The sequence below is a fragment of the Lampris incognitus genome, chromosome 11 (assembly GCF_029633865.1).
Source record: "Lampris incognitus isolate fLamInc1 chromosome 11, fLamInc1.hap2, whole genome shotgun sequence".
Taxonomy (NCBI): domain Eukaryota; kingdom Metazoa; phylum Chordata; class Actinopteri; order Lampriformes; family Lampridae; genus Lampris; species Lampris incognitus.
The window spans coordinates 27,444,077-27,457,776 of record NC_079221.1 but is presented as its reverse complement, the minus strand read 5'-3'; the positions used below and the strand labels follow the sequence as shown (position 1 = coordinate 27,457,776).

The 13,700-nt window shown below is 40.2% G+C and overlaps 1 protein-coding gene across 1 annotated transcript in view; it reads right to left on the bottom strand.

Moving 5' to 3' along the window:
- Positions 1-13,700, bottom strand: part of xpo4 (exportin 4) — a 94,949-nt gene that overhangs the window by 24,719 nt on the left and 56,530 nt on the right. The window contains 4 exon segments of the mRNA XM_056289502.1: positions 4,735-4,880; positions 6,003-6,145; positions 6,831-7,007; positions 8,038-8,212. Coding sequence (XP_056145477.1) covers positions 4,735-4,880; positions 6,003-6,145; positions 6,831-7,007; positions 8,038-8,212 — 641 coding nt within the window.

Sequence of the window (13,700 nt, the reverse complement as noted above, 5' to 3'; positions counted from 1 at the left end):
CTGGTGTGGAGTCCGGCTGGTCTAAGGGAACTGAAGTGGATAACAACTACATTGAGGCACGTCACCCCCTCCCTCAGAAAAACAAGAGTGATAAACTGGCCATAATAATAAGGTTTTCGAACAGAAAGCATAAAACTGCACTGCTAAGGCAAGGAAAAAAGCTGAAGGGGTCAGATGTCTACCTGAACAAACATATGACTGAAAAGAATGTGGACATCGCCAGAAAGGCACGCTTCCTGAGAACACAGAGGAAAATCCAATCTACATGGTCAACAAACTGTAAAATCATCATAAAATTAAACAAAACACCAGAAGAGGCCAAAGCGCTGGTCATCAGAGACATTGAGGAATAGGATAAATACCAGTAAGTCCAAAAGAACAACACAACAAGGTAATGAAAAATCTTAAGAGTGACAAATAAACACACTACATGCAACCAACCATGACAAGTTCTGAAAGAAATCATTCATCTCCGTCTGGAGATAATGATAATCAGCAAACAACAAAGATTACAAAATATGATAAACTGGGATTGAAAACTTTTGAATATACTGAGCATAAATCATAAGATATGGAAAATATTGATATGGAAAATAATTTCTTCAATAATATCAACAACAATTGCTGTTATTACACAGCTGACCAGTTAAACACAAAGGTTAAGTCTGGTCATAAAATATCAATTATCCACTTCAACAGCAGAAGCCTATATGCCAACTTCCAAAACATCAAAGAATATTTAAGTCAATTCAAGAAACCATTCAATATAATGGCGATATCAGATTTGGCTCACCCCTGAGAAGGGTGTGGACTTTGAGCTGAATGGATATGAATTGACGTATATGAACAGGAAAAACAAGAATGGAGGGGGTGTGGTTTTGTATGTGGATAAAAGCTTCAATTATACGATTGTGGAAAGCATGACAACAGCGATTGATGATGTGCTAGAATGCAGAAATCTGCATGGAAAAAGAAAAAGAAAAATGTAATTATGAGCTGTATATACAGATCACTGGGATCAAATATTGAAATATTTAAGGACCAGATAGAAAATACTTATTCAAAAGCAACACAAAAGGATATGTTCAGATGTGGGGATTTCAATATAGACCCGTTAAATCCAAATAAGCACAAAAAGACCGAAGAGTTCATTAATACAATGTATAGTTAGGGTTTATATCCTAAAATCACTAGACCTAGCAGAATCACACCATACTGTGCCATGTTAATAGACAACAGAAGGCAACACAGAGAGTGGGCTTTCAATAAATGACATCAGTGACCATCTACCAGTTTTCACTGTCTACGACTGCAATTTTAGGGAGAATAAAGTTCCCAACAACATGAAGTATATAAGAGTAAGAACAGAGGAATCCGTGAATGCTTTTAAAGATGAATTACTAACACATAACTGGAACATAGTATACAAAGAAAAAGACACCGATAAAGCTTACGATTCATTCCTAAACATATTTCAATCCTTATATGACAAAAATTGACCAATAAAACAATTCAACAGTGAGTGGAAATATAAAGATAGTCCATGGATCACAAAGGGACTGCGTAACGCGGGTCATAAAAAAAAAAGCTCTACAAAGAATTAATAAAACACAGAACTATAGAAGCAGAAATAAAATACAAAAAATATAAAAACAAGCTAACCAACATTATAAGGATATGCAAAAAGGAATACTACAACAAAGAATTAGAGACCAATAAAAACAACACCAAAGGTATATGGAATGTGTTGAATAGTATTATTAGAAACGGATCCAGAAGCCCAAGCTGCCCTCAATACTTTACAGATAATGATAAGGCTATAAATAACATGGAAGATGTGGTCAATGGCTTCAACAGATTCTTTGTAAATGTGGGCCCAAAACTGGCAGAAAAAAAAATCAATGACACAGACAATCACAGAGGGGAAAGATAGGGATTATGGGGACAGAAATCCAAGTTAAATTTTTCTTAGAGTGGTAGAAGAGAATGAAATTGTGGACACTGTAAACAAAGGCAGGAACAAAAAAATCTGACTGGAATGATATTGATATGACAATAGTTAAGAAAGTAATCGAATGTATTGCTAAACCACTAACCCACATCTATAACATGTCCTTTCAATCTGGTAAAGTTCCAAGCAAAATGAATATAGCAAAAGTTATACCCCTATATAAAAGTGAAGACAGACACCAATTTAAAAACTACAGACCAATTTCCTTATTGACACAATTCTCCAAAATACTAGAAAAACTAGTTGCTGTTAGACGAGACAAATTCATTGAGAAGCACAATCTGTTGAAAAAATTTCACTGTCCAAGACAGCGAACGCCAGAATGATTGTCGGAACTGCCAGTCTGCATGGGCTAGCAGTTAGCTTAGCCTGCCTTGCTTCTGTGTCCTGTCAGACTGCCCTCGGTGTTTCCTCCTCTGGCACAGCCCCAGGCAGGGCTGTGGTCCCTGGGCCCACTGGATGCAGCAGACCCAGCTCCCCCAGCCAATCCAATGCCAGCTCTCTCAGCCAGACACCTTCGACATACCTTCCCGCAATCCACACGATGACATCAAAAACACAGTCAATGCTAGGCGAGGCCGCTGCCAGACCACCGTCAGTATTATTGGAACTGCCGGTCTGCATGGGCTAGCAGTTAGTTTAGCCTGCCCCGCTTTCGCATCCTGTCAGACAGCTATCGGTGTTTCCTCTTCGGGTACAGCTCGAGGCAGGGCCGTGGTCCCTGGGCCCAAAGGACACTGCAGACCAAGCTCTCTCAGTCAATCCAGTGCGAGCTCTCACAGCCATCAAATGAAGACAAACTTAGACCCAGATGTGGACAAAGACACTGCATGGACGGTACTGGGTGAGGCCACCGCAAACATAAGTTGTTGACAAGAGAAGACGGGCCCTTTTAAAATGAGGTTTAATGTCTATATGAGCAGCTTCAGAAATGAGCATGAAAGAAATGCAATGGCCTTGAGCCGACACATTTGGTCATTGGTAGACAAGAATATCGGTTACTCTATTTCATGGAAAATCCTTGCAAAGAGCAATGCATATTCAATTGGCGGCAAAAGATGTAACCTGTGCTTGGCAGAAAAGCATTTTATTATATGCAAACCTGATATGTCTATCTTGAATAGTAGAAACGAATTGCCACCAGCTGTAGACAACGAAAAAAATATCTCCTTTGTTACTACAAGCAAAATGTCATTATTATTCTCTCCCCCCACCCCCCCATTAGATGATACACGTGACATTTATTAGATGTTATATTTTTATATGTTAACTGCCTGCCCTTCTAACTGTGCCCCAACACCACCCCGCTATATGATATACATAAATTACCCCATTTGACGTTACCTTGTTACATTTTAAATGTATGCTATTTCAACAGTGCCCTGGTCCTTTAAATGCTTTTTCAAAAAAAGGCCCAACCCCTTACCCCATTGGTTGTATTGTTTTCTACCCCACCATTGGTTGCTGTGCATCATAACTACCTAACCCATTGGTTGTAATAGTTAAAATGTTTTCTCCTCTCATTGGTTGCTGTCCACTGAAATTAGGGGCGTGACGCGGGGCAGCGTACACTGTGTGTTTTTCTTTGTTGAATCACATTGGCAGCTGATGAGTGCGTGACGCACAAAACAAGCTTGTACTGCTATGTATTAAAAGTTGTTTTCCTACATCTATGTTGGTATTCCACTCCTCATTTGTTGAGCACTTTTATCAACACCATTGACTGTTTCCAGAAAAAAAAACCCACTCTCTCTCTCTATATATATATATATAACATGTCCCCACTGTGCTACATTACAGAGAAATACAAAACCGTAATTATGATCCTTTAAAATATACATTTTACAAGCGCACACACGAAGCGAGCCACCTGTTAACAACACCAGCAAAAGTGGTAATGACTCTGAATACGTTGGAACAACCAGTAAGGAGACTGAAAATTTTGTCAATTTTAACATAGTACGCTATCACACAACTTATGAACTTGTAATACCAACACGACAGCTTATGAGTCTTTAAAATGTAAATTTAACAAGCGCATGCAAGAAGCGAGCCGCCTGTTAACAACAGCAGCAAAAGAGGTAATGAATAATGATTCTGAATGTGCCCCAACAACCAGCAAGGAGACTGAACATTTTGTTAATTTATTTCAACACACTATAACGTCACATAACTTGTGAGCTTGTAACACCAACACAATAACTTTATGAAACAAATGATAAATAAAACAGCCTTTTATCCCACACTTTGGATTTTCTGCCCGACAACCGCAGGGACCAGCCGTGTACATGTGAATATCTGTCTCGGATTGACTGAATGACTGTTGGTGTCACTACTTCCTGTGTCCGTTGTTTCAAATTGAAAGCCCTCACATGTTTTATTCAGGGTTTTTTTTAAGTGTTTCACACAAGGTTTTTTGTTTTTCTTTCCTCCTGTGACTAAGCGACTAGTGAAAACTTGGTCGGCCGAGACTCTTCTCATCAACTAACATTTGGTTGACTATTTGGGGGCAGCCCTATAAACTAGTGACATGTTAAAGATCAATGCAAATTGTCAGTCCTGTAGCTTTGTGCTGAATTCTGGTCCAGAATTCAGTCTAGTTTAGTAGTTCTTAGGGTTTAAACTCCCTGTGAGAAGAACTCAACCAATCAAACCACCACATCAAAAATGTATCTTTTTTTTAAGTCCTTAAAGCAAAGAGAGGACGACTTAGAGGTGCTGACCTGAGACCAGTATGAGCCAGTGGATATCTTCATAGAGGTCGTCTAAGACTTTGCGGTCCACTGAGCCAAGGTCCGATGAGGCCATGAGGTGCTGCTGGGTTCTCTGGAGCTGGCCGTGGAGTCGCGTCACTCGGTCTTCCAACAGGCTGCGGGGTCAAATGGAAAAGGTCAATGAACAACACAAAGTTAGAGTTTTCCCTCACTTGGTGAAGATCACATTAATGCATTGACTGATGTTAGTGCAAACTATGAGCAGAGCTTGACATAATGATCAAATGTGCTGAAATGAAATCAACTGGTTAGTTATCTATAATTGTGGTTACAGATCGGTTTTTATTGCATTTTTGATTGATTAGTGAAACATTTTAATAATTTATTTACAAATGGATAATCAACTTTTAATTACAATGAATAAGACCTATTTAGTACCTCCACCGTAAAGCCTCTGCGAGAGTATGATGCAGCACCTACAGACTGCCTTGTGTGAAAAAATTGATTTTCCATCAGACAGCAACTTAATTGGAGCAGTAAGTGTGATTGCTGGCCAAAGTGATGGTTGATTTGAAGTAAGGTTTATCTGGTAGAATTTGGTATTAGAGCAATGCCAGTGGTATTAACACAGTCAGTGTCTTTATTTTGCGAGTATAAAATGAGAGCACATTTTATGGCTCCAGTGGTAGCACTTGGCGACAACGTTCCTGGCGTGCTGATCATTAATCAATGAGTGCAAAATAAAAAGAGTTGGTGTTACTGTCCAGTCAACAAAACTGCCCACTGGTCTCAAATTATCACAAACCTTTGGTCGATTACAGTGTTAAATTAGCAGAAATTTTCCCAAACTTAATGAATCGCTTTGCATCATGATTGTAGAGGTTTTGCAATGCACAAGGATGCTCATACAAGCAATTAGCAGTAATACTGCTTATCAATAGTGCTTAATAGCCACCATGGTATCAAGTGTCATCACCGGGTCATCAAGTCCACATTAAATACTTTCTTTTTTTTTTGTGAACACACTAAAGAAATACAACAAGAAAAATGTGAATAGTACTGCACACGCTTTGAGTGGCTGTTGCAGCTAGAAAAGCGCTATATAAAATGCAACTTGACTGACTGACTGACAAGAATATAACATGACAGGAAGTGATACTGCTGTTCTGACTGGAGTACAGCTCATTTCACATCTGAGAATACAGAACAGAATCTTCTATCAGGAAGAAAGAGTGCCTAATAGATTTGGAGGTGTGTGTGCACGCGCATGCATGTACCTTGTGAGCAGGGGGATACAGTGGTCGGCGGCCACACGTCCCAACATGCCTATGCTGGCCAGTTGGTCTGAAAATAGTTCTCTGTCGTCCTCCTGCAGCTCATTAATCTCCTCCTCTTCGTGAGACGCTACCCCATTTACTGACTGATGAGTGAGAGAGAGGAGAGATAAGAGAGGGAGAGTGATACGGAGAGAGACAGAGATATGGAGACACACAGAGATATGAAGAGAGACAGAGGAACGAGAGAGAGAGGAGGCGAGGTGGGAGAGAAAGCAAGTTCGCGTATGCGCCCCTGAGCAACACTTAGTTCACTACAAAATAATTCTTCTGATGTATCAACAATTTTCTTCTATCAATACTTCATAAGATATGGGGGATAGGTACTGATGGTACAAATCAATTCAGAAACTTGACCAGAACCGCCCGTTAATGCATTGTTCCCTAGTTGCCCCCAACTTATTTCTGTCAAGCATAGTGGTTTAGTGGTTAGCACTACTGCCTCACAGCAAGAGGGTCCTGGGTTTGATCCCGGCACTTGTGTGTGGGGTTTATAAGTTCCCCCTTGTATGCATACATGGTTTTCCTCCTTGTGCTCCTGTTTCTTCCCACAGTCTAAAAACAAGCATGATACGTTATTTTGAGAATGACTGAACTATGACTAATGAGTATGAATGGAAAAGAGAATGCCAAACTGCCCAGGGTGTTGCCCTATGCTTTCTATGCCTCCCACAACCCAGAAATGAATTAAGTGGGTAAGGCACATGAATGAATGAATGAATGAATGAATGAATAAAATTAACCCTCTTTCTGAGGCTCTTGTTTTCTCACCAGGTTACGTGTGCCATCAGGTGCAGCCAGGTGACACTGGATGTAGGAGTTGAAGACCTGGACGGCTGGCTGAACAAAGCAGCCGCGTGGGAAATGCTCTTCATCCTGGACCAGCGTCAGCCATGACTCCAGGAGCTTGTCATAGGCTTCCATGTACACCATGTCATCTTTATCCAGCTACAGTAGAGGAAGGGAGGTAGGTAGGTAGGTAGGAGAGATGAGGAACAAAGATGGATAAGAACCTAGCAATGATCACTGTGCTCTTGACAGGTGTGTCGGCCACTACAGATAAAAAAAAAAAAACCAAAAAAAAACAACAAAAAAAACTGGAGGGTTTGCACTAAAACAAACACACAGAAAGAGGCCATCACTCATTTCAATTATATTTATGAAAGATATTTTAAAACCAAGCTGAACTTTTATGGAGAAGCATTACATTGACAAAACGGTTGAAGTGCTTGTTAAACCATATTTACCATAGTCCTTAAGTGCGGAAAAAAAACCTGCAACATTTGATTTTTTTTCTTAACTGTAGGACTTAGAGCTTGTAAACCTTTCAAACATGAGACAATTGACCCTCTTTGGGGTATGTTATACTGACACAAATTGAAAGGGTTTGACTTCACCTAACTTAGGGTGATGCAACATCAAAATCCACAATGAAACAATTTCAGAATTTACATACATAAACGTTATGTAGTTACATCTCTGCAAAAAAAAAAAAAAGTCTAACAGGCTAATATTTTGGGAGTGATTGAAGTGAACCCATATTCTAGAATGAGCATTGCTGTCAGGGTAATTTATCAGGTGTTTACTCACTTATTTTTTAGTTTAAGAATTGTTGCATTGCCATAAAACCGTTTAGATATTCATGGCAGTGTCATGGGTAGGCTGGGAAAGAATCCCTCAAACCCTTTTTGAAGATCAGAGTCAGGACCATTTATTTTTAGACTGTTGCAAAAACAAATCTAGAAGCGTTCTGTTTTCAGCTTTTAGTGATATTAACTTTACATATTGTCCCGTTTCTGTGGTTAGACGGAAAAAAGGTAAACATGGCCGTGGCCCTCTTTATAAAGCAAAGCGGTAAAAACAAAAAGAAAAATATAATTGTATCTAACATTGCTTGACTTTGAATGCCAAAGGGTTCGTGTGATGGAGCACAATGAACAGGAAAAGAGTAAACGAAGGCTGAAGGTGTAGTACTCACCACCTCCTCGAGGGCGGCACTGCGTCCGAAGGAGCAGGTGAGCAGTGTGAGGCAGTTGATGAAAGAGGTAAAGAGGTCGCTAGGCAATGCTGTAAGGGTGCTACGGGGGAACATGGTGATCATATTGGAAATGATGTTGGAGATGCCCACAGCCTCAGAGTCCTCGATCTCAATACTGAGAATACAAAGCAGAAGAAAAAAAATTATTTTTTTGAAAAAATTAAACCAGAAACAATATTGTGAAGTTAGAAAGCGATGTGGAAGAGGTGTCCCGTTGCGTAGCGGTCTATTCCGTTGCCTACCAACACGGGGATTGCCAGTTCGAATGTCCGTGTTACCTCCGGCTTGGTTGGGTGTCCCTACAGACACAATTGGCTGTGACTGTGGGTGGGAAGCCGGATGTGGGTATGTGTCCTAGTCGCTGCACTAGCGCCTCATCTGGTCAGTCAGGGCACCTATTCGGGGGGAAGGGGGAACTGGGGGGAATAGCGTGATCTTCCCATGTGCTACGTCCCCCTGGTGAAACTCCTCACTGTCAGGTGAAAAGAAGCAACTGGTGACTCCACATGTATCGGAGGAGGCATGTGGTAGCCTGCAGCCCTCCCCGGATCGGCAGAGGGGGTGGAGCAGTGACCGGGATGGCTTGGAAGAGTCGGTTGATTGGCCGGGTGCAATTGGGGAGAAAATGGGGGGAAAAGTAAAAAAAGAAAAGAAAAAGCGATGGGGAATTTTTTGGGTGATGATGCCAACATCATCACCCCATCACTTTTTCGGATTCCAATTGCTGGATGTCAAACTAGTGAAAGAGGAAAATAGCTTTAGTACTATCATTCTTTTAATCCAAACATGGCTTGGGTTTGTCTTGAAATCCCACAGTGGAACTTGATCACAAAGTGATGCACGGTTTCCAGCCCTTAAAATAATCAAATTTTAAAGCTTGGAAAACAATGGAGCAATAAATCTCCATTAAACCAAATGCCGGTAATTTATTTCTGGGTGTGAATGATATTTTATGATGACTGCCACCCCATTTCAATTAGATAGCTGTAACATGAAAAATAACATTTTGTATTTGACTGAGGATTGTTGACCAGTGGGCCTGATTTCACATTTTAATCCATTAACATACTGTGAACAAACTTGCCATGTGAAGATTATGTCTGGAAAAACAGACAAAGTGAATACTCTTTGTTTTTTCTCACTCTCTACTGAAGGTCAAGAGCCAGATTTGAACCAACGCTCTCATGAGAGTGACTCACTGATAGACCGGGTTTCCTGGCACCACTAACAACAAAATAAATAAATAAATACCCACAACGGTCCGAACTTTTCATTTACTCCATAAATTTACTCAACTGTGACAGAAAAGACTTTCCACCCCATACCCTTCCTACATTTTTTTTTGCAGTTGACATTGTTGATTTGTCATGTCTTAATTTTATGTTTTTTGTGCATTTTCCATTACCTTTGCTCTGCAAAGGCTTTTACAATGCTTTTTATACATCACATGCCTTGAACCTGCTTTTAACTTTGAGATTTGCTTTAATCAAAATAAATGAAATGAATTATCATTAATGTTAAGGTTTTCAGTAGGTAGGGCCAGGGAGAGTTTTAAACGTGAACTAAAGGTGCCTCTCTGTGGTCCCAGTCTGAGGGGAGCTGTGTGTGAGAGGCCAAGCCATGGCTGCCTGGCTAACCCCTATCAGATGGAGTTAAATTGCGAGCAGAGCCGTTCGATCACTGCAGATTGGCCATCCCGCCCCGCATGGTTTCCCGATGAGGCAATTGGAAAAAAGATCCAGGAATAGGGTGATTACAGACAGACCAGTGAGGAGGGAAGAGCGAGGGAGAGAGGGAGCGAGCAAGTACATTAGAGACCCCTACTCACTCTCAAGTCACATGTTTTCCAATACCAGCATGTGTGATTACCTTTGTTGTTGTTGTGTGCGTGTGTGTGTGTATGCGTGTGTGTGTGTATGTGTCAGTCTAAGTTATTTATACATTTGCGCACAACCACTTCCTTCAGATTGAGACTAATTCCACTAAAGGCAAATGACATTACACATAAATCCCAGGATAAACACACATTCATTTTACATTTACTGGTTTTGAGATAATAATTCTTACACCTGCACACACCCACAGCCACCCAAAATACAGCATTATCATTTTGCAGTTTCAAATCAACACTGCTACTTTTAAAACCTTAAATTTTTCTTGGAAAACATGACAAAGCAGACTCTTTCAGCAACACCCCAGTTCACATTCACACCCGGCAGCTGCCAAGTACAACCACAACCTTCTATTTTTAGCAACTAAAAAGCTCTGCTGTAGAAACTAGTGCTTAGATGCCTTGCTCATGGGCACATTTCATTTTTGAGGAAGGAGAGCATGAGAATTTACTCCCATGAATTTCCAAGCAAAAATCTGCTTCTTAACACAGAAGGGATAAAGATAGGCTGTTTTCCGTAGACAATTTGAACATATCAACATCAAGCCCTGGGCATGTTCCTGTAGGTTTTGCAGCTAAATGTGAACTTGCAATTCCAATCATCACTTTTCTTTCTATTCAGCTGGAGTGAACCCCTGCATCATATTTCCATTGCCCCAGTCAACTAAGTGGATGTCCTTTCCTGTTGTAACAGACCTCTGCCTTGCTGAGAGGCACCTCAACAGAGGGGTGGTGGGGGCAGAGCTGTTCTCAGTAATATGAACATTGTTCCAGTTACTAGCCTGCTCCTGCAAACCCCAGGCTACCGTGGCCCCACCCCACTACTAAAAACTGGCCACTAATCTCTTCTGATCCCTGTTCCTGAAACCCAAAGCACTAAAAGGAACCAATTTCCCAGCAGTGAAGATAGAAACAATCGATAGCTTCTTAATAGGTTTCCTTCCCACAGCAGGGCCAAGCAAGACCTTCCAGTTACATGATACTCAAAATATTTCTAAATATGACATAAAAAGCCCTAAGTAGTAATAATAATAATGATAAAGTAATCCTGAATCTTGAGAGAATACATTGTCCTCGTGAGCAAAGAGGCTTAGATACAGAGATATAGCGATGGAGGACTCTCTGCCCTTCAGCTCACCTAGAACCACGAAGAGGTCAAGAAGGAAGGCAGGTCTTTGAAATCAATTCTGAACCTAGTGGGGAAAGGCTACTGTAATGGACCCAACACAAGCAAATCTTGTTCACATTTGACAGTTATGGCTTAAAATTCAGCAAAAATATAGTTTTGATCTTTTAAAAGGTTCCATGAAACATCATTTAGTGCACCACAAACTTCTGCAATCTGACATATATCCACATGAAATGGAACCATCAGGTGGGATTTTGTGAGGGGAGGGAGTCTAATTTGTCAAACAAACAATAATGACCGAGCATTTTTATAAGAATGCAGACGTCGATACACTATTGGCTAGTTTCAATTTGAAGAGAAGATCAGTCATCTTCTCTTAATCTTGCTCTCATTCATCAGACTTTTTTTTGTGAACACTTGCAAGTACAGTGCAATGTTGTGATGTCATTAAAAATAAATTGTATTTTGGCAAAATAAATTTCTTTGTGAATTTCTAGAAGAGTGTAAAATAGATGTAAATCAAGTGCAGATAAAAGAGCTATCAAGAATGAAAATATGTTTTTCATTTCAATGGACCTTTGGTGGGGTGTTATATTTCACTTGTCTTAAATTAAATAGTCTAACAATTCAAAATTAGGCAACAGACCATAATTTAATGCTGCACTTGATGGAGCCAATTACTGGTTCTTGACTCATTTACCCCAAATGCCACTGATGTGGCAGGAATAAGGTACAGTTAATGGCTGTAAGAACAAAGTAGTTGTAAAATCTGGTATTCAAACTTCACTTACTAAAGGTATTATAGTGTGATCTCAATCAAGATACGTTATCTGGATAATGAATAATCCAAACACGTCTTTAGCATTTATTCCAGGTGTCTCTACGGATCTGGTGGTCTGTATCACATTAGCAAATTGAGCAGATCTCATTTATCATGCACACTGCAAAGAAAATGAGTGGATGGGAAGATGGTGAATCGGTCTAGTCATAAAAAATTAACAGAAAATATAAAACATTTAATTGAAAGCATCAGAATCAGCAAGTCGATTTGCCATGATTATGTTTGCAACTGTAGTGAATTTTACTAAGCTGACATCTTTACCATGGTGGGAATGGTTCATGTCAAAGTTTGGCGAGTCTGGGTAAATGACAGCCTTCAAAATGAGCCACAATATATTTAACTGATGGCTGTGGGGATGACGTTTCTACCCACTCACCAATGCCAGCCTGCTGTAAGGAATGCATTTACACCTGGCCATTTCTGGCGGTGATTTGATCATAACTGGATCCAGACTACCTCCAGAGGTGGTCTGGCAGATCCAGTGCATTCCAATCATAATGTGTGCTGTGTGAGTTAACACCTTGCTATAACTTGTTTTTACTAACATATTGAATGACAATATCAGGCATAAACTGGGTCTAGGAAACACTGAAGAAAAACAGCAGATATCCTATTTCTTATTTATTTCAGTGCTCAAAACATGGAAGCCATGTGTGTTTTAGTAAAATAAATACTCTGCAAAATAAAAAGATTAGATGAATGGAGCAAACAAATTAAACTAAGGCTTTATTACAACTTAAAACAGACTGTTTCATTACCATCTCTTTTTCCCGACTGGCAGGGATGCAGCAGTGCTGAAAACAAGGGAAGTTATTAGCTTTTATTGATGGAAGACAACAGCGGCTGGTTCATCAAAAAATTAAAAAAATCAAAAAAATCACAAGCTACTTTAACCATTTTCACTTCTGGAATACCAACTTTACTCCAAAATGAAGGTCAGTTGACTACCAAAGCTGTAATTTAGGTATATAATCATGACAGTGTGCAACTTTATTGAGCTTTGTATGGAAATGTCTTCTTTGTGTGACTTCCTCCACATGGAGGTCAAAGTGCAGCATCCAATAGAGATCAGCAGCCCTGGAGCTGTTGAGGTTTCAGTGCCTTGTTCACAACACTGTGGTTGAGCAGATGTCTGCGCTCAGGTCATCCAGTTGAAAGGATAGTCTCTCTAACCACCAAGGCCAACATAGCCCACAAAAATCACCAGCCACAGCCAAAATTTACCATTGGCTCTTGGTTTATGTTAATTTCCCACCCTGTTTTCAGTAGAATAAATACATGGTTTGATCTGTGTGTTTCAGTGATCATCTCTTGTTTCACATAAATATAGTTTTAGAGAGAAATGAGAGACGAGCTCCTGGCTAAGCATGTTGGCCCTCTACTGGAGGTCAAGCTGTTGCCTCATTGCCCCGTTTCCCAGCAGCCCTGGTGATGCTACAATCAGAGAATCGAAGAAAGACTAAAATTACAGAGAATCGACAAGCAATTACTTCCTGTAAATAAATCCAAAATGGAACCCAGTGACTCACACATCAACTGGCATTGGTCTCTCTGCCTTGCCTGTAGAGTCTCTGATTTTCAAAAACATGAAATCCTTGAGATGCTGGGAAAGGACAAACAGCTACTAAGACTGTAGCCAACAATCAAATGACACTGAGTGTGCTTGTGAAAGTGGCTTTTTGCTTGTGTGGATGCCACACAGTAAAATGCATGCACATACCACAGAGCAGTTGCTTTGAAGA